Source organism: Aedes aegypti, chromosome 2 (assembly GCF_002204515.2).
Source record: "Aedes aegypti strain LVP_AGWG chromosome 2, AaegL5.0 Primary Assembly, whole genome shotgun sequence".
Taxonomy (NCBI): domain Eukaryota; kingdom Metazoa; phylum Arthropoda; class Insecta; order Diptera; family Culicidae; genus Aedes; species Aedes aegypti.
This window is the reverse complement of record NC_035108.1, coordinates 324,916,570-324,939,001: the sequence shown is the minus strand read 5'-3', so window position 1 is coordinate 324,939,001 and position 22,432 is coordinate 324,916,570. Positions and strand designations below refer to the sequence as shown.

The window sequence follows — 22,432 nt, the reverse complement described above, 5'->3', positions numbered from 1 at the left end:
CAGCTTAGTGTTCTTCTGAGCACTTCCACAGTTATTAACTGAGAGCTTACTATGCCAATGACCATTTTTTTTTGCATGTGTATATCGTGTGGCAGGTACGAAGATACTCTATGCCCTGGGAAGTCGAGAAAATTTCCAACCCGAAAAGATCCTCGACCGGTGGGATTCGAACCCACGACCCTCAGCTTGGTCTTGCTGAATAGCTGCGCGTTTACCGCTACGGCTATCTGGGCTGGCGGCGTTATTGACTTTATAATGTTTGGAGTTCTCGTAAGTGTACATTGAAGATGGAAAGTTGCTTCCAAGCTACATTTGTTGGTTCCTTGTGCAACCTCGGTTATTCTGGTCAATCACGGAGTAGCAACTATGAATGTACGGTCATCAATGCTTATGCTTTCTGCTCGCCGCTAACTTTGGTGCCAAATTCAAGGGGAACCTTCAGAGACTCTTACGTGACTATATATTCGACGTTTTTTTCAGGAATTTCTTATCAGATTTTTCTTGGAAAAACTTCAAGAATTATTCAAAAGATGTTTCCAGAGATTTTGTTTTTGGATGAAGCTATTCCAGGGATCATTTCAGAAATCTCTTTAGAGTTTCCTTCACCAATTCTCCCAGGATTTCGTCTAGAAATTCCTCCAGCGATTCTTGGAGGAATTTTTCCCTGAACTTGCTTTAGGAAATCATTGGGCACTTCAATGCTACTACTTCTAGTCATTATCACTGGAAATGCTCTGAATTTTTTTTACAAAAGCTTAAATATTCCTTAATTTTTCTCCAAATTTCGTTTCACTATTTTTCGCAGATTTCTCCAGTTGATAGACCGGGGTTGGTCTAATAGTTATCGCTTCTGCTTCTCAAGCAGGAAGTCGAGGATTCAATTCCAGGCCCATCCTCACATTTGTGTCATCCTTCCTAATAGTAGCTATCTTTTTTTATCCCTCTGCATAATTCTTGACTAGAACATCAAACAAAATCAGTTCTGTCTGTCGCTAATATTGAATAAATTGACTTAACCGCTTTCCACAGTGTGGTATCCTTTACGGTTGAATGCCTTATCCATCACTAACAAAACACTCCTACTTCCGAAGTAGCTGTTGGAAGTTCAGGAGATTTTTCGGTTTTCTAGTACTATTCCTTCATTTTCCCGATGGATATAAGGACGTAGCCGGCGCTGTTATCAATCTAGAAATTTAAGGGTATTGTGATTGTACATTGAAGTTGGTAAAAAGCTAAAAGAGTAGCAACTAGGAAGTGTAGTTCCACCAGTTAAACAGTTTTAAACATTCATCGATTTCTCCGGTTGTTTCGCAAGGAGGTCTTTCAAAGATCGCTGGAGTTCTTCTAAGAAAATCCAGAAACGTTCATTCAAGAGTTTTTGAAAATCAGATAAGATCAGATCATTTCTTATAGATTTGATCAAGAATTCATCAACGGTTTCTCATGGGAAGTTTACCAAGAGTTCCTTATTCCTTATTCCTAGAATTTCTCAATAAATTCGAATGAATTAGGTTCAGAAATTTCCCTAGATATTTCTTCAGTGTTTCATCCAAGGATAACTCCTGCAATTGCTTAAAACATTTTTCATGTACTTTTTATTTATCTAGTAAAATCTCCATGGATTCTTCGAAAGTTAATTTAACCCTGTCTTTCCCACGACTTTGATCGACTTAAACGCGCTCAAACAAACAATGTTGCGAATGGGTTAAAATTTTCGAAATCAGTTTGAAATGTTTCAGATTGTTCTCAAAAGTAAATTGATTGTTTATCATTAGTTTTACTGGTAAAACAATTAATTGACTATTGTAATAGTCTGATGAGTATGAAATCTTTATATAGCAACTATTGCATAGTATTCGTCTGAATCGGTTTATCTCGAGTTTGTCAAAAATCTTGCCATGGTAGCTCCAGAGCTCCATGGAGCTACCATGGGCAAAAGAGAGTTAAGTTTCACACCAGCGAATACTACAGCAATTATTCCAGTTATACCTTCACAAATTTCTTCAGGGTTTCCGTTCTGTTTTCAACAAATTCATACAAAAAATATTGCAGCATATTATCCAGATCATCAGTTGACTTTTTTGTTTCAATATTTTTTTCAATGATTTATCTAGCCCTTCAAAAGAGACAGTTTTTACAGTTCACAGAGTGATTGTGGAAATACATCGCGTTTTTTACAGGTTTTTTTTTCCAGCGATTCCTGAAGCTTAGATCTTTTTGGAGAAATTTCTGGTTGAAATTTCAAAGAAAGACAATCTTGAATTTCCAAAGGAAATCTTGGAGGAAATCATAGGAAAATTAGTGGATGAATTCCTGAAGAACTTAGAATATCCTAAAGTAATTGCGGAAAAAAATTCTGGAAAATATTTTGAGGAACGTGGTCAAACTCGGTCCACACATTAAATTTGACGCATGTCAATGAGTTATTACGTTCGTTTTTATATCAATTTGATTTTTGGGGTGCTCTAGCGCACTGTAATACTATTTCCTACTCCCTGTAAGCGGCAATAATTCGCCAATCAATTTGTGTCAATCAATTTCATTTGATAACCTAAATCTCGAAAACTTATTCAAACAAACTCAAGTTAGAAAAGTTAACAAACTTACTTTATCAATCCTGCGTGTTTCGCAGACGAAATTCTATACATTCAGCTCTAAAACAACTCGATATTTCACTTTTAGAACGTTTAATTTAAGATTTACCAAACGGCGTAAGTAAGATTTTCAATTTACGCAACCTTAACTTTACTTCCGTCGCTCCGATGTATGGAGAGGCAAAGTGACTTAACCATACGAATAAAAACAAAACACTACTTGCAGGGTGGCCACCGAACCGGGAAAAACGGGAAAAGCGGGAAAAATACGGGAATTTGAATCCACCGGGAAAAAGACGGGAAAAACCGGGAATTTGAGAAGATCACCGGGAAAATCGTTTTGAACGATCATCTTCAAGCTGCGATCTGCAAAACAACCTCCAAAATAAGTTATAGAAAGTAGTTATGTTTAATGACATTTCCATGAGACAGCAGCAATTTTGAACAAGTATCTTTCAAACACCAATGAATTAACTTCTACTATGTTACACCATATTTCTTAAAAATGTTTCACTATTTTCTTAGCAATGTTTCTAAAAGAAAAAAATTCGAAATATTTTTTTGAATTTTTGTTCTCGAACTACCAGGGCTAATTTTTTTTTTTGAACTTTTCTCTAACTTGTTTTACTAGACGTTTCAAACCAAGGTTTAATTACTTATTGCGGATTGGCTTAGCACTGTAATTGCTGAATACCACAACTAATCTTGAAAACAAGTATCTATTTATGAAAGCTTTTAATATGTCACTAGTTATCTAATCGACGAAGTTTTAAATATTGGCTCATTTACGATCTTAATAACGATGAAACCATTACAGCTCATATAAAATTTGTAAAATATCCATACAAAAGGCATTACGAGAGGGTGGGTGGATGTCAAAAATGATAATTTTCGGTGTTATTAAAGTTGAGAGCACTTACTTAGCTTCTACGTGTGTGGCCTTATTTCATTCGTATCTTGAACTTATTTGCTTTATGAAATAAAATTCAAAGAATTAATAGGGTGATCAAAGTATTTTGGACAGAGCGTTACGCGTATATAATTTGGCCATTTACGGCAAAATCAAATGGAGGTGGCCAAATTATATACGCGTAACGCTCTGTCCAAAATACATAAAACACCCTAATTCAAATAATTTCAATTACGGCCATGAACTACTTGAGCATCTTGATGATTTACTTAGGCACCTAGGGCTTTTGTTGGCCAAATTATCTCAAATTCAGCATTAAGATGCATTTTAAGATGATTATAAACCAAAGCCAAAACTTGAAATTTCAAGAGCATAAGTCTAGAGAGGCAAACAGAGCTTTGAGCTAAAAATTTTGATCGTTTTATCATCACCAGAATGCAACCAACCCATCAAATTTTCAACGCGAACGGTTGTCAGGTTCTCTAGATCTTAAAACTTGAACTTGTAATTTCGAAGTTTGGCTTAAAGGGCATATTGTTGGCACTCAAATTAAACTCCTGTCGTGTCAAGAGCAGGATCTGTTTTATTAGCACCATTAACCATATCTTTCCCATGATAGATAGTTCCAGAGCTCCATTGATTCTCGATGAACGTGAGACAAATCGATTCAGCTACTATACTAAGCCATAGTTTTCAGAATAAGATTCTATATAAATTAGAACACTCTAATAGTCAACATATTTCTCCAATAGTGAAACTATTGATAAACAATCAAATTACTATGGAAAAACAACTAAAAAATTTAAACCGATTTAAAAAAAATGTTGCGGTGCGTTCCATAGAAAAGATTTTCGATATAGAAAAAGTCAATTAAAGTCGTTGGAAAGAATGGATTAAAAACCGGGAAAATTATGTAAAATATACCGGGAAAACCGGGAATAAAGCGGGAATTTCAAAACCGAAATTTGGTGGCCACCCTGTACTTGAGTCGATTTTTCACTGGTACAAAAGCGTCGTATGTAACAGAATGAAACGGCTTATTATTTTGTCATACAATTTTTGTGAGAAACGATAGGAACTATCTTGTGTTTTAACGATAAAAACACATGTTAAAAAGGAGATTCATTTTAAAACAGTTGTGGAAGACCAGGTCATGATTCTTCTTAATTAACTTTTTCAAAACCGTATGAAAGTTACTTACGTCGATTTGAATAAGTAATCGAGAAATGGTTTTGATTTGTCTATGTTGAAATTTGTCAACAATTGAGTTTAATCTCTTATGTTTGCGCTTACAAAAGAGTTTTATTTAACTTGTAACAAAACAAATTGGATTTATTCCGGATGTCCGAATTAGATCATAGGGAGTCGGAATTGGAAACATGCTAGTCCATATCGTATCTCCTGAAGCATTTTGTTTAAAAAGTCCTGTAATGTGCTGGTATGAGATAGTGAGATACTCTCTGATATAAAAAGGTGCGTATTGAATTAGTCTTTTACAAAACATTAATACTTTTCAAACCGTTTTCTGTGTTTAAAAGATATTGCCCCAAAACTGTTATTAATTCTGAATAGGATCATATTCTCCTATAGAAATACTTATCATTATGTCATGAGGAATTCCCAATAATAACTCTTGGAAATATTCTAAGAGAAATGTCTTGCTAGATTTGAAACGGATTTTATGAGTTATCTTGTATCACATGGTTCTTATTTGGTTTCTGTTCTTTTTCTTGGTTCTTAAAGGCGGTTTGAGAGGGAATTTGAATATAATAAGATGGGGATGTAAAGATGTTAAACGAAAATGAATAAATCATCCTCAACGCCATTTACGTTCCAACTCCTATTGCAATCCAGCATGTGACGTTTAAAAGTGCTGTAAAAGGCCATAAAAAAAACGAATTTGGTAACCTTAACCACTCAATAAATGAACTTTTCTAGATCTTTGTAAGCCAGTGACAAAATGGATGGGATCCAGAAAAGGATGAATAGATTTTGAGTTAAAAGATTAACTGTAGTTGAGTTTCCCTGTCATCTGCATGCATTTGTTAAGTATTGTAAACAGAGGATGTTTCTCATTTTTTACGTCCGACGAGCGTAGTGAGTGCGGACAGCAAGCATGTGCCCGGTATAAGGCAACCGGGGATCTACGAAAGTTTGACAGTCATTAGGTATAGGAAAATGCATCACATAGATCGGCCAAAACTTTGAAAAATGGAGGACGTAATATTGGAATCCTCCGGCTTTGCCTCTTTGCCTTTCGGTACTCTCTGCCTTTAGGTATTTTCCACCTTATTGTAAATCGCCTTTTGATGTAAGATCTTCTTGAGATATATGGGTTAAAAAAAACCTCACTAGCTCACCAGTGACACTTTGTTGAACTAACTATTTGCAACGTATATAGCCCTTGATTCATAAGATATAATTCATGCGTATTGCAGCACTCTTCATTTTGCTGATATATAAACGCCCAAACATAAAATTACTACTGGATCAACCTATCCTCGTGCCACAGCATTCTGTTTTTTTATAAGTTTTAATATTTTTTTTTTATTGAAATCAAACTAAATTTCTTTTACAACAGTTCGAGAATTCGTTCGAATTTCGCAAAGTTATCACAAATTGAATTTGGGGTCAATATGACTCCATGGCAAAGACAACGATTATTTTTCAAGCATCACTCAAGAAACAGTCACAGCAACTTCAACACAGTCAAAGGGTAGATAGAACAAGAGATTTGAGTCTCGTGCGATCTTATTTAGGGTAGTCTAAAACTAAATAACTTTTTTACGTAAATTGCAATCTTATAGTAGCTATTTAGGGCTTTAGATAGCATTATCATAATCTTACCTACAAAAGTTATTTAATTTTCGTCTATTTTGTCATGGCGCACAAAATTCTCCTCCTACAAATTGCACAAACACACGAAACGCGCTGACTGCAGGCAAAATTTTAGGCTTTGACCCCTTCTTCGAGACCCAGAAGGCGCTGGCTGAGCTGATCAACGACGAGATCAACCAGCAGCAGATCTCGCAGAGTGCCGCAGCGGCTGCCGCAGCAGCTGCAGCAGCCAACCACAGCAAGCTGATGGAGAACGTTCAACGGACACGGATGCCGCCGCCTGGCTTCAACCACATGAACGCTTTCGGTTTCGGTGTACCGAGAGCGCAAGGTAGGTTTCTCCACGGTTCCGAAAGTGTCGTGGATGATAATGATCGACATTCTGATCTTGGTTTCTCAGTTTCAGGCAGCAAAATCCTTCCGTTCATGAACCTAACCAACAGCGCACAGCAGCAGCAGCAACAGCAACCGCAGCAAAGCAACTGGGGTCAGCAATTACAGCAACAGCAGCAGCAGCAGCAACAACAACAGCAACAGTTTATGGGATTCCAGCAGAATGAGCAAAATCATCTGACTTCGTCCCAGCCGCAGAACGGACACAACAAAGCAGGTATGTGTTGCTCGTTGTTCCGTATCAACTGAAATGGGAGCATTATGCCGTTCAGCATAAAACCATGTGATATACTCATTCTGCCTTAGGCATGATGGCCATTTGACATAATTGTTTTTTTCACCATAGTTATGTTTCTTCTTTTTTAAATGGGCTGTTCTTCATTTTATGCCAAGTGGTCATTATGCCAAAAAATTTTGGCCATTTGAATCACTATACCAAATGGGTTCATGCCAAACGATTTTGCCGCTTTTCCCCGAACGCCTGTTCCCAGAATTACCTGTTTCCCCCAAAACCATTTTTTTCGAATGACCCGTTTCCCTGAAAAGTGCTTAAACAAAATAATAATAAATCAAACTTGAATAGTGTTGTGGCAATTTTTTATTGAAATTGGCTGAAAATTATGTATATAAGAGCCAACAGATTACGAAAATTTGGTTTTCAAAAATAGGTCAGGGACGCAAAGGTTAAGATACTTAGTCGCTACCCACCTTGCATTTGGGGTAGCTTAGCGGAAATCGCATGTAACTAAACGCGTTCCTCGTTGTTACACCCATCAGGTTACGGCAATAACTTCACCGACTGGACCTCGTTCGATCCGGCCATCGTCTCGTTTCGTCAGTTTTCGTTCATGAACGGACCCAACCAGCCCGGGGATATGTTTCTATCGGCTCAACAGAACCAACTGAATCAGCAGAACCTCCAACAACAAGGACAAGGTAAATTGGTCTATCGATTGTAGGTTCGAACTCTCTGAATGATAAATTTTATGTTCGTTGTCCCCCAGGATTCGGGCACCACGGCATTAACTTGCAGTCGAGTCTGATGAACCAACAGCAGCAGCAGCAGCAACAGCCGGGAAATCCGCAAGCACAGGTAAACTATGAAGACATTTTCCTCCATCATCAGCACCAACCACATCAACAGAAGCAAGAGCACCTCTACCGCCAACAACAGCTATCAGAACAGCAAGCTAACAGAAATTTGCACGCATATCTCAGCAATTTGGGCTATCAATTTCTCACGTCATGAGTTGGCTCGAGTTGTTTCTCTCTCAGCTTGTAGATCAAACGAGAAGCACCCTTATCCAACCCGATTGTAAACCGTGAAAATATGTCATGCAGGCACGCAAAATATTTGAAGAAAGCATACTGGAATAAATTATATCAATCAAATGGTTTTACCCCCCCGTAACTGTCCGTTCATTTCGTCTAAAAATCCGAGCGGTGTGATCGTAGATGTGAGTGATTCTAGGCTGTTTGCTTGTTGGGTATCCACGTGTTTTTCAGCTTTATTGTCGAGAGATGTAGATATGCGTAAGAAGTTATATGCACTTAACAGTTCAAATAGATTTCTCTTCTAGGAGTATTGATTTTGCAAGGTAGGTATGTAAATAAAGAAGAATGCACCGTCTTACAAATTACATACAGAAAATTCTCATGGTAAGACCATTTACATTTAAAATGGCTTTTTATTATAACTCATCTATTAACTTTATTTACGAGACTTTCAGTCAACAGCTGATTCGCATTCTTTATTTAATAATAAATCAAGTGGGATCGATTTTACTCAAACACAAACAGATAGAAATAGATATTTGTTATTATAAAGACAAAGTGTCAAGATTCTTAACTCAAAAAATTGGTACTCCCGGCTAACTTTCAGGAAGGATTCTGGTTAATATACTGTAGCGTTTTTTAACGAAGTATGTTAATTATAAAAAAAAAATCACTTGTGGGTAATTTGGCACCACTGATAGTCAGTATAAAATGTATGCAAAAAAAGTCACGCTGAATGTAAAAAGTGATCGATGATACAATCGACTCTTTTAGGTTCATCAATTAATGACGAGGTTGATAAAAAGCGACAGACAGGTACATATTCCTCGATTTGTTAGAGAGAGAAAGACACGAAACTGCATCGATTGCGTTGCGCGCGTTTTACCGAAGCCGAATTCCTTGGATAGATTCGGTGCTGATTGGACGTGATTGTGCGTCTTATAGAGAGTTTGCTGCGCCAAATTGTGGCGGGCATTTTGGTGCTGAGTTCGGAAGATTACTTTTCACAATTCGGCGATTGATTCACGGTATATACCGTAGACAATTCCAACGGAAAATTTAACAATTTTCTGAGAAAAGTTTTGGAGAAGATTCTGGCAAAACTTAAAAAGCGACAATTTCCTTGTCTGAATTGTTTCAATGAATTTTGGCCAATTGAGGATAAATATCTGACAGCTATAAAAAGAAACGTAAACTTGAAAGAACCTCATCAAAACTTCTTCGGAAGATTAACCAGACAAAGATTAGGAATAACAATAAAAAAACAAAGAGTTTGTCAGAAACTCGTTGAAGGCTTCAGAACCGAGTAGTGCGAGTACTTATTTTGCTGGAAATCATTTCAGAAATCACAATAGAAGTTCCAACAAATAAACTATACATTTTCCATTGATTATCCCTTAAAATGTTCTTTACACGACTATTTCTATCCAGCTTTTTACGCTAGCATGCTATGAATTTTGAATCACCCCTCTCTGACATTTCTTGCATGCACTATATTTTTTTTTAAATTTGGTTTGAGACCTACAAACATATTTCTGGACAAATTAAATAGCAGAAGGAGGTGAACTTACTCTGAGTGATAGATTTCTGAATACAATTCAACAGTCTGGTACCTATTAACCTGCTATTACTGAAATATTTCCCGCTTGGTCCCGTACTATAAGGGATTTTTTTGATAACAACTTGTTGAAATGAAAATACAAACCTATCGTTTGCGTATTTCCTTTGTACTCAACATATGAACAATCACATTTCTGTACAACGCAAATGAAAATGCAAAAGGAAAAGCATATGGAAAGGCCCATGCCCGGAAATCATCGAATTTGACGTGGTAAAAGACACGTAATATAAGAATAACCAATGTGTGTCGCTGCTTATAATATAGGTGTAAATTAAGATAGACTAGTTGTGACCACCTGAATTGTGTATTTGCGAATTTTTCTAGATTTTTTCTTACAATTTAATTCGCAAGTCTTGTGGTTTGTATGCGATTTTTTTAGTTTTATCAAGACAGTTGTCCGTGGTAGCAAAAAAGTCGAGATGGCAAATAGATATAACGATGAAACAACACTGTTGTTTAGTGGGGTTCGCTATTGGTAGAATATTGTGCCTTTGACCCTGCCATATTTGATCTTTCTACAAGCTTCAGGATTTTTGATGATGACTGTACAATAATAGTTGTTAATAAATGGTGAATTTTCAAGAATTCAAATTCGAATAAAACTTAGCTGCAAAACAAATGCTGTGGAAACACGAGTGAAAATTATTGACAGTCGAATCAACAATCTTAAATTACAGCCTACTTAGACCGAACTATAAAATCAGTAGCAAATAAATGTCAAAATCGAATCACCCCCTATCGTTTTATCTTCTTCTTCTTTCTGGCATTACGTCCCCACTGTGACAGAGCCTGCTTCTCAGCTTAGTGTTCTTATGAGCACTTCCACAGTTATTAACTTACTGTGCTCCACAGTTATTAAGCTTACTGTGCCAATGACCATTTTGCATGCGTATGTTGTGTGGCAAGTACGAAGATTTTCCAACCCGAAAAGATCCTCGACCGGTGGGATTCGAACCCACGACCCTCAGCTTGGTCTTGCTGAATAGCTGACTGAGTCCTCTCATGACGTAGGGGTAACGCGCCCTAACTAGAGATCAGGGAGTTGTTAGTTCGATTCTCACTGAGAAGACGTGTAACTTTTTCGCAAAACATCACATCAATTTGTCCATTTAATACAATTGCAAAATATGTAATTTTTAGCTTTTCGGTAGCTGAGTTTCTATTTTTTTGTTTGTTTTTGAATTATTCTGTCAGTATTTTTTTCAGAATTTTCATTATTTTGATCGTTTTGGTCACTAAAGTCACTATTATTTTACTGTCTGACTGCTATCAGCCCTGTACTGCCCATAACTGCATATTTGTCACAATCGACATTTTTGACAATTTCGAGTTAATACCGGGGACAGTCATCAAATGAAAAATACTTTCGATCAGCTTATTGAAATCTGTGAGATTGTTCTAGAAAATTCGAAAAAAATATACCAAGTTGTTTTGTCACATTGGCAATGGTAACCGCATAACAGTCACATTGAAATTATACATGAGCCTCATAATGCAGTAGCAACGCAATTTCTATCAAAATTATTTTTTGACTATTCACCCAATATGCAATATGAGTTGTACAAAATTTCAGCTTCAAATAAGCACTTTTGAATTCTTAGTGATATTTTGATATTTTAGTTTCCTCCCATACTGCAATAAAATGCAAACTTGGTATCCCATTTACTCAATGCCTACTTTTGTCGAATGTTACAAATAAGGTACCGTGGGGCAAGTGGGTAATGGATTTCGCATAGTTGGGATTCTTCAAATTCTAGAGACCCTGAATTAAAACAAATAAGGCCCCCACAGGTGGGGCAAGTGAAAAGTTTATCGTTTTGACCAATAAATTCAAAAACTAACAGTTACATTCACAATTTCCATTACCTTTAACATTTGTTAAGGCGTCCCAATGAACAATAACATAAGTAATATGTAAACAAAGAAAATTTTATTCTTGTTACTTGAATTTTCTTCTGTTCAGTTATGTTTGTTGAAATGATTCGACAACATTATAATTGCAACATTTACAATGTTATTTCTTACATCATGGGACAGCAATTGCATTTCTGATCTCTAGAATTTCCACCGCTCATTATTTGTTTTTAAGAAAATCGGACATGACGTCGGATAACTCGTCAAGAGAAATCAAACGAAATCCTTCAATAAAGTATTTAGAAACTTTTTTATGTGGATACACCTATACCCCATTTTTTATGTTTTGAACTAGCTTTACATAGACATTCCACGGGATTTCCGTGCGTTCTCTTATAAAGGAACTTTTCAATCAACATCTTCCTTTTAATCGGCTTTCCGAAGTAAACATATTAATATCGTATTATTTGGCAACCTTTTTTTTAGAGAAGTTCCATGATTTGGCCATGATAATAGCATTTAACGCTTTGAGTATAGTTTTTCTTAAATTATCAGCACGTTCTGTTGTTCTATGATAATTGCAAACCTTTTATACTTATAGCTACCTATAGAGAAAACACAAATTCAATCTCTAATGAGAAACTTTTCACTTGCCCCACGTGATTAGAAAATTGACAGTGTTTCAATTTAGTTATTTTTAGGTCTATGTCAAATTATTTCTAAAACTTTTTTTATTGCAGTTTAAAACTGTCAGAGGGGACAACTTAAAAGTGGTACAGAAAATTATTTTCCGCATCTTTTTTTTACAGAAAATATTAAAATAAGATTTCACGCCGCCAACTTGTTACGGAGTTATAGTTGACAGGTTTACAATATTTCGCTCTATTATGCAATAATGGCTGAAAAATCTCAGAAATCTCTTGCCTATCGTAATGTTCTCAATGGCCTCAAAGATTTACGCATGAGTTTAAAACATTATTTCACATATTCAGTAAAATATTCCAATTATTTTCACTTACCCCATTTACCCACTTGCCCCGCGGTACCTTATGCAGTTAGAATGCAGGTAGAAGCCATGGGGAAGTGAACTTCCACCTGACGCAGTTTCTGTCAGGACATGGTTGCTATAGACAGTACCTGCATAGGTTCGGGCACTCAGAATCTCCTGCGTGCCCCAATTGTGCTGGTGTAGAGGAAACAGCGGAGCATGTCGTGTTCGATTGCCCCCGTTTCATTGTTGTGAGAGGTCGCATGCTCACTACATGCGGAGGGGACACGTCCCCCGACAATATTATAGAGAGAATGTGTGCGGATGCCGAGTGCTGGAATGCAGTAACTACGGCTGTCACTCACATTATGTTAGAATTGCAGCGTCTATGGCGCGCCGACCAAGAGTTGGCTGCAGAGGATTAGCCCTGCCGAGGCTGGTCCCTTGTAACATTGTTTAAGTCGGCTAGGAGAAGCAGTTTGCCTAGGCTACTTCTGCTACACGTGTTGTGCTATATGCACTGGTCCCTTCCCGAAGAAATACCGTAAGGTGGTTCCGGGGAGATGAGGGTCTGAGTCCAAGGGTCATGTCGATGCACTGTTCACCACTTGAGCAATTCTAAATGAATTGCTCAAGCACAGTGCATAGGCTGGTTTTAGCGGGTCGTCGTTGGTGCGTCATCCCCGCATTCCCTAAGTTATCTTCTCAGGGGATCTGTTTGCAGATTTCCCCCTTGTAAAAAACAAAAAAAAAAAACCTTATGCAGTTATGGGCAGTGTAGCAACCATTGAATTGTATTGAACTTATTAAGAACTTGAAAAAAAATAGTCTTAAATCAACCGTCAATCAGTTTAGTCGAACCAAAGACAAATTAAAGACCTCCATGTCCCTTGCAGTTGCCCAAAATTTTATGGCTCATAAGGTAATCTAGAATGCCGTGAAAAGTGTACTGCGATCTGTCAAACTTGGGTACCTTTTGTACTACCAAGGGACCAAATGCAGTACTAGAAGTGGTACCTAATCTGAGCCCGAGTGTGACGGACCTGGTCGAACTTCGCCAGCCCTCCGAATACTTAATAGGTTATGGGCCAAGTCAAAGCAATCCGCTTGAACGAATTTGAATTTTTTCACTTTTCGCTGACGAAGTAGAAGTTACTGAAAGTCGGAGTACCATGGAAGGAAGCAAGATTTCGATCGTGAAGCTAAACAATTCCAACTATGCTGTGTGGAAGTTCTGGCTGAAATGTTGCTGACTCGAGAGGACACGTGGAAGTACATCGAGGATCAAGCACTGGAGCCGATGACGGATGAATGAAACTAATGGTGACCGCAAAGCGAGAGCGACGATTGCAGTGCTCGTGGAGGATCAGCAACACACCCTGTTTCGCGATACGAAGACGGCCAAGGAAGTTTGGGAAAATTTTCAGAAACACCACCAGAAGCCGTCCCTCTGCTCGAAGGTTGCAGTTCTGAAGCGAATTTGCAACAAAACGTGTAAGGACGGGGACGACATGCAGAATCATCTATTCGAGCTGGAAGATTTGTTTAGGAAGTTGTCGTGTGCTAGACTGAATTTATGTGAGCCACTGATGGTTGCATTGGTGCTTAGGAACCTCCCCGATTCTGGCGACGGCCCTAGAAAGCCGTTCCGACGATGACCTGAAGCTGGAGCTGGTGAAAAGCAAGCTGCTGGATGAAGTGGCCAAACGGGACCATGGGTCGCCGGATTCAGCGATGAAGGCAAGTTTCATGAAGAAAAAGAAGCCGCTAGTGTGCCATTTTTGCAAGAAAACTGACCACAAGCAAAAGGAGTGTAAGTTGTACGCCAAGGAGACGTAATCGGAAAAAGGTCGTTCACCGAAAGCAAGAACGACAGTGAAGACGCGGAGACATTTGCCCTGATGTGTCGGTTCCAGTCGATTGTTATGTTACCATGACAATGGTAAAACAACCACGGGTACCCTTGGCAACGTGCTGTTCGAAGCAAGTTTGGAAATCAACCTGCTCTCTGTACCGAATCTTGTAGAGAAAGGCGCCGCCACAGTGCTTCGAACGTATGGCACTTGGGGACAAAAGTCATATCGGGATGTTTTATGCTGTTTTGCCCTACGATGTTGAGGAGGATCTCGTTATACACAAAAAAAACTCATTATTGGCATAAATGACACATATTACATCAGTAATGGCATGAGTGGCTTGTACGTCAAATTTTACATTTGACACCATGAAACAGTGCTCGCTTGGAAGAAATGTTCAAAATAAAAATGCATGAAAAAGTACTTGAGTCGTTCGCATGAACGATGTATGTGACATACGTAACCATAAAAGTGTCTCAATAACCAACTTTTTATAAAAATATTGGAGTATGGATTATGAATGAATAAAATGAAATCCAATAAAAAAGGTTGAATAAAGTTTCTTTTTATTAGCAACACAATTCATTTACGAGCTATTAATCATCCGAGAACTGAATATTGCTACAAAAGAAAATTGAAATGTCGTTTGATTTTCAACGGAACGTCGCAATGTTTCCGGTCAAACTTTCATCCGATTTTCCTGCTTCCGAAAATGTTTGTTTGTACATGCTGTGTCCTAAACTTCCATCGAAGCCCCACTTGCAAACCAGTTTTACAGCAGTAGAAGCTTCCAACGAGATATCCTTCATGATACTGGATGCAGTACAATTCATGAGCTGTTGTAGATCGACTGTAGCAGCTGTTTCTGATGCAGAAATCGGTTTCGGAATTATTTTTTGTTTCTCTTGCTTTAGCGCACAATGGCAAGGAAGCAAGTTCGGATGTAATTCGTTCAAAGTGGCTCGAAGCAAATTGTACTTCCGTTCCGACAGATCTAAATCAATGTTCAAAGCTAATGCCTGTGCTGCAGTCATGACCTGTACTTGATCCCCAGTCGAAGAATTTGATAAATTGTCAGCGAATGCGAGCACTTCGTTGATAAGATCTGCAACACGTCCCTTTTTAGTTTTTCTTGAACATTCATTGAACGGTTTGTGAGGCCCCATGCCAGCCTTTGCAGCCGAGCTGGAAATATCTGCATCGTCAGTTTCCTGATTGCGCGGGAGCTGAACTGGTTTTGCTAACCAGTCGGAGTTTTGCTTCACGAAAGTTTTGTATGATCTTCCACATTTAGCCCACTTTTGGTTTATTATGCAGCAATAAAATTTGCAAAACGTCTTTAGCTCGTTCTCAAATATCTTGGAGAAAGAATCAGTGCCATAACAACTATACATGAAATTCAGAACATGATTTTTCCGATTGGGTGGAGCGGCAGAAAACTACTGCTCGAAACAATCTTTATTGATGGTTGTGGCAGCATATCCTAAAAATCATAAGATGACATACAATTGGCAAACATATGCAGCTGGAATCACTTCCAGAATTTGAAAAATACTATAAATTTTATTTTTAAGTGGATTTCAGAAAGGTACTTTGAGGTACTTTTTTGTATGGGCAAAAAGAAGATAAGTGTTTTAATTTTCTTCTGTATTAAAAAGCATGTAGCTCAGAAGCATCTTTTTCAACAATTGTTAGAATATATCACAGAAAATTGAATGGAATGACTCCTACTTACTTGTTTCAAAACGGTCCATAACGATTTTTATTTTGAAAATATAATAAGGATGGGAATGAAGCGAATTGTAGAAAGACTGGATTGACACGAAAACAATGAATAATATAGAACGAAGAAACAACTTGTCAACACGTGGTGTTTTGGTTTGTTTTGAAAACAGCAAAAACTTTCTAATATCTGTACTACACGCTCAAAACATATGTTAACATCATGGCCTACTTGATTCGGTCGAATATGAAAGTTGATTTTTTGACTTTTGTCCAAGGGACGAAGCACTGTGCGCCGCGGTGACGTTCGACAAAGTAGGGTGCCGGATTCTCGTCGGTGGCCTATTGGCAGCGGCTGCGATCACGACTAGTGGACTCTACAAGGTAAGAACCTCGAAAGAAGTTTTATGACCATCATCGACGATTACCGCAGATTCTGTATCCTGTACCTGCTAAGAAAGAAGCAAGATGTTCTAGAGAAGATAATGGAGTACGTGACCATAGTGAAGACTCAGTTCGGCCGACCGTCTTCAGTCAGGAGAGACCAAGGAGGCGAATACACTGGAATTTCGCTGAAGGCTTTCTACAAACGTGAAGGTATTCTAGCGCAATTCACCGCAAGCTATTCCCCCCCCCCCCCCCCCCCCACACCAACAAAATGGTGTTGTCGAGAGAAAGGATCGGTACCTGGTCGAGATGATCCGGTGCATGCTGTTTGATGCCAATCTTCCAGAGTGCTATTGGGCTGAGTCGGTAAGTACTGCCGTTAATTGCAGAACATTTTTCTATCGAAATCGATTCCAACAACCCCGTTCGAGCTCTGGCATGGAAGGAATCCGGATGTGACGTTACCGCGAAACTATTGGAATGGTGTTGGATTTCGTCCGCCATTATGAAGAAACTTTAGCAAGTCCTGAGGGCAAGTACTGGAAGACTGCGATGGATGAAGGACTCCGTTCTTTTACGAAAAATGAGACTTGGGAAATCACCACACTACCAGGTGGCCACAAGAAAGTTGGTTGCAAGGTCGCGCCTGTGGCTAAGCAAGTCACTATGCGTTCGCTGCTGACGGTGGCGGCTGAACGAAATCTCGTTGTCAAGCACGTCAGACATCAAGACTGCATACTTGTATGGTAGGTTGGATGAAGAAATCTTCATGAAGCATCCCTCTGATTACGACCCTGGTTACCAGCAAAAAGAGGAGTATTCAGCTGTTCTTTCGAATATACCACTAGTACCATGTTAGCCCCGAGTTAGGGACTAGACAGAAGCGAAGAGAGTGTTGAGATACCTTTACAGCACTCGAAATCGCTATTTACAGCTAGCAGCGAATGGTAAAGTTTGGAAGTTTAGTGCGACGCCGGCGATACCAGGGACCGAAACTCAACTTAAAAAATATTTTTCTCGGCGGCGGAGTCGTGAGTTGGGCTTCCAGGAAGCAATCGTGCGTGGCTCTGTCATCCACCGAATCGGAGTTCATCGCTCAGGCTGAAGCGTACCAGGAAATCCAATGGATACGCAAGCTGCATGAGGATCTGGGGAAGAAAGTGGATCATCCGATCTGCATCCGTGAGGACAACCAAAGCTGCATACGCAGGTGAAGAACAAGAAGGTGGATCAACGATCGAAGCACGTCGACACAACATATTGCTTCATCAAGGACCTGAAAAGTAAGAACATCATCAGTTTGTTATATTGCCCTACAGAAGACATGCTGGCAGAAATGATGAGTAAACCGCTAACGAGAGTGAATCAGCAAAAATTACGAGTAGCTGCAGGATTTGTAGCTATCGATGTCGAGGATGAGTGTTAGAGATTGCGAATCGCAGCAGCCATTGAATTGTACTTAACTTATCATGAACTATTTAATTTGTTTACCGGCATATCGGTCTACTTTGCTCGAAGTAAGAGGGAGCATGAAGAAGAAAGCAATGAATACTAGATGGATAAGTACCGTAAGGAAACGGCGAGAGAAATTGGATTAGATGTTGAAGAGGGCATACCATATGAAACAGTATTACGTCTTTCCTTTTGGCTAACGTCCCCTATGGGAACGGCTTGGCGTGTTTTTCGAACAACACTACCAAGACAGCCAAAAGGAAGGAGGTTTCAAGCGCCCTAATACTGTTTGGCAATCAAGCAGGTTCTATCGATATATAAGCCACCGATCGATAGATTGGCTTATCGGGGAGAAATACGCATGATATGGGGAAACCATCCATGACTGTGTAATGATTACCCAAAAATATAAGCCACCGATCAATCTATAAGCCAGTAAAATGTGGGATTTTCTACGAAGGGACGTAAGCGAAATCGGCAAGCAAGCATTAGATGGACCATAATAGGAAAGTAAGGTGTGCAGGCTCAAAGATAGAAAAGAAACCGTCCAACGTGGCAACAGTTCAGGGCGGGCTATCTTCCTGGATGGAAACCTTGAACGTCGGCCCAAGTATCACCAGGAGGGTTCATTTTCTTCTTCTACTTGGCATTATCAGGGTGGTACCCAGAATTAAAAGTCAGTAAGTAAGTAAGTAATGCCAAATGAAAATAAAATTAGTAAACATTTTGATGTTTAAATTAGAAAACGAATTCACAATAGAGATATTTTGCCATGTAATCTATATGATTGATTCTGTTTCAGGAAATATCAAGAATGAATCTTTCGAAATTCAACACCAACTTCGGACTGGTTATCGTTACAATTTTCGTGTGTAGCTAGAAAATCAAAATGTTCTTCATTTTGCTACTGGTAGAATTGTAACACAACTTTTGAAATAAATTTGATAACCTGTGCTTTTAGAACTTGTTGTTTTAAAAGCATAGCTAAAACTTGATATTTTAGTAACTTTCGAATGATAATCTCAATTGATGCATTCATGTTATCATCAATAAAAACGTTTTTGGTGCGGTTTCATGGATTGATATAGTCTTTCGTGTATTTAAATTGAGTTTTAATTGACAAAAAAATTATTTTAATTTATAAATATCTAAACTTAATCAAATTTTGAAATTAGATCTAGTTATTAAAACTGTTTGATATCATTTTGATAATTTTATGAAAACGGATTCTGCTTTTGGCAGTGTTTTCTAATTAATAGAGAATTCCCTTGGTGGTAAATCAACTTAATTTGCTTTACGAAGAGATCTCGCATGTTATGGAGGAACGGGTTGAAACAGTCTAGAAAGAATTAAGTCTGCAAGTATTAGACATGTTTCATAGATAGATCCCATCAAGGGCATCCAGAGCCATGCTTTAAAAATCTTCGCAACAAACAGTTCCTATACGTTAACTTATTCAATTAACTCCAATCACGTGAAATATTTGACACCGTCCAAACTAGGTATTTTAAAACTCATGACGTGGAATTCTACGATATTTCACTTTCAATTCAGGTTTAAGTGTGTGGTACCCGCATGAAACAGCATCACTCAACGTGGATTTGATGGCGTATCAGAGCAATGGAAGATAGTGAAATTAAGTGATGAGGATATCTACATCTGGAAACAAGTTATCCTCATCAGCACTTCATACTTGCTTCGATTCAGAAACTAGAGCAATTTCTAACTTCTTTCGCATACGCTTCACCATTCCAGGTAAATTTCTCGCACGCGACCTCCAACTGGCTCAACAGCGAGCAGAGCGCCTACATGAACAGCCTCGCCAACGGATTCGGCGCTGGAACCAACTATGACAAGTTCTCCATCCCGATGCCACCTGGCTTCCAGGCTGCAGCCGCGGCAGCAGCAGCAGCTGCCGCAGCCAACAAGCAGAAGGCCGAATGCATTAACTAAGCCAACAGCCAGCCAGTGTAGAGAAATTCAACTGTTTCAAAACCAAACCCCCTATCTACTTCTGTATCCCAAAAAATAACCCATCGGCACCGTATCCAACCCGGTTGACCTAGAAGAGCGCCGTCCTAACACGTGCTTTGACGACCCAGAAGGAAAGCGAGCAGCAAAGTGAATTTCTAGTTATTCCTATATTTCAACCTATTTTTTAGTTTCTCTGTTCATATCTTTCTGTGATCTTCTAAGTGTTAAGTCGCGAGGGGAGAAAACGAGAAACGGATGTAGCCCAGCATTTATGATTGAACGAGCAAAAGACAGCTTTAGATTGTAGACGAAGACCTGTTCGGGTCTTCGCGCCAGATATTGTTCCAGTAATTGAGGCTTCGATCTCACTCTCACACTAACCAGAGGTGGTTCCGTACTATTCTGTAATAAGTTTAATCCGTTCGTTTTGTTTTTTGTTTGAATATTTACGTAGCGAAAAAAAAGTGCCCGATTGCAGGTGATTCGTCGTGGATTCGATTCGGAACTCGGGATCTTCCGGTTCATCGACCGAGGTGAATCTCTGCCAAATTGCCTACAGCTTAAAACAAGGAAAATAGCTTATTTTGACCTGTCGTCCATCCTTTCATCAATAACATTCAACCACTTGAATAGTATTTGATCGAAAGTATACTGCGATACTCACGAGATACACAATTTTCGACACAAAACTAATTAGTTAACAAATTGAATTAATAAAAAATAATCTGGTTTTATTTATTTCTACATTTCGACTAGAATTATTTGGCTTTCTGTCTGATAAAGAATGCAAAAAAGAATCGAAAAAAAGATATTTGACAATGGAACTTTTATTGATGAGCACTGGATTGGTTTAGTTGATATAGTTATGACTTAAATTCAGTGTATTGAGTCGACAGAGAGCCTGGGGTCTATATCTCAGGCTCTTATTCAACTGCATTTGAAATAGTTCGACGTTTGACACCCAATTTTGAGCCCAATATTCAACAAAAATGAACCCAAATTTTGTCTCAAGTATATTGTTTAAACAAATTAAAAATTAAAGATTCCATTGTCACCATTCGTTTGCAACTAGGAGTATGTAGGGAGCCGTTGCATTTCAAAGCCTTAACATCAAAAGACGCCTTTTCTAGGTTATAAAACATACAAACCAACAATTACTTACCAAATATCTAATACTACTCGTATTGGTTCACCTTTTTTCCGCTAAAATGTTAGACCGCTAAAGTAAACTCACGCATATTCTCGCTAAGTAGTAAATGGAAAATGTCATCAAATTTTAGGCATCGTCACAGAAAATATTAGCCAAATTTAATCATCGTACACTAAACACACCACTACAAGCAGAAATGTCTGAAACCCTTTGAACGAAAATCTACACAAGCTGAAACATTTACAACAAAAAATGGCTAAACTACATAGAGGAAACGGTTATATTGCTATATTATTATGATTACAATTATTATTCATTATCCAAAACCACATTTATCGATAAATGCCGCGAACGAAGAGATAATGCTGAGTCCCCCAGGGCGTAGTACTAGACCTATAAGACACATACCTACGCTAAAAACAATGATCACTGAGGGAGCGCTGCGTCACTTTGCAGCGGGAATCGTACCTCGAAGGGCAGGGGGTTTTGGACAAACGTTAAGGATGCGACCGCCTCCCATCGAGAAACGATCCCAATGCAACCAGCGCCGCCCCCTTAAGGCAAACACATGGTACGCAAGCTGTGCGCCAGGGCTTGGCTGCTAAGAAAAAGAAAAAGCTGACGCACAGCAAGATACAAACAAAGTAACGTTGCCTTTTTTCGATATTGAGACGAAGAACGTTGATTATGATGATGATGAAACAAAACACAAGGAGTCTGCTGTTGCTAGGAAAAAATAAAGTGATGAAGTGAGCAAAAAAAATGGAAGTAAACGCTGCGTCCCAAAAGATGCAAAGTCAGGAGAATCTTGAATTGATGATGATGAAAGCCAAGAGAAAGGAAAGGAAAATGGAAAAAACATTATAATATGTGAAAGACGATATAAACATGAAATCCACAAAAGGAAATATTATGGACAAAATCGTGAAACATGAGAATATACTTAAAATATGAGCAAAATGAAGATACAAATTGTTCATCTGTTAAGAATATCACATTCCCAGTTTGAGTTCACCATTTGAGATATTTGTGGACTTCGTGATCGTACGGTTAGTGTTACAACGCATTCAACCGCATCGATCCAAGGAGTGTTGGTTCGACTCCCGCTTCAGTCCGGAAAACTTTTCGTCAGGAATATATTTCGACTATGCCATTTCACTTTAGGCCAGGAACGCAATCTGGCGGGACACAGCTAATAGCTTATATATTTCCGGTTTTTGGTGTCTTCGGCAAAGTCTACTGGCAAAAATGGATAGTTTGAAAATCTTACGCATAGAGAAGACATTTTAAAAATATGATACATAAAAATTAAGAAATAACAAAAAACTTGAAAAACAGTGGAATTTTTAACCTTAATAGGGTAGGTGTACCAGTTATGGACATAATGGTTCCCTATTTCGCCATGCGTAATAATTTGA

At 38.5% G+C, this 22,432-nt stretch overlaps 1 protein-coding gene across 13 annotated transcripts in view; it reads left to right on the top strand.

The window, feature by feature from the left end:
* Positions 1–21,978, top strand: part of LOC5571955 (mediator of RNA polymerase II transcription subunit 13) — a 107,429-nt gene extending 85,451 nt beyond the window's left edge. For 9 of the 13 annotated variants that reach the window (XM_021845858.1, XM_021845862.1, XM_021845859.1 and 6 more), the window contains 5 exons: positions 6,446–6,673; positions 6,743–6,952; positions 7,513–7,671; positions 7,740–7,828; positions 19,646–21,978. In XM_021845858.1, coding sequence (XP_021701550.1) covers positions 6,446–6,673; positions 6,743–6,952; positions 7,513–7,671; positions 7,740–7,828; positions 19,646–19,843 — 884 coding nt within the window. In that variant the 3' untranslated portion in view covers positions 19,844–21,978. The remainder of the gene's footprint in view (positions 1–6,445; positions 6,674–6,742; positions 6,953–7,512; positions 7,672–7,739; positions 7,829–19,645) is intronic. The other 4 variants (XM_021845863.1, XM_021845861.1, XM_021845865.1 and 1 more) reach the window with 1 other exon arrangement.
* Positions 21,979–22,432: the final 454 nt, after the last annotated feature.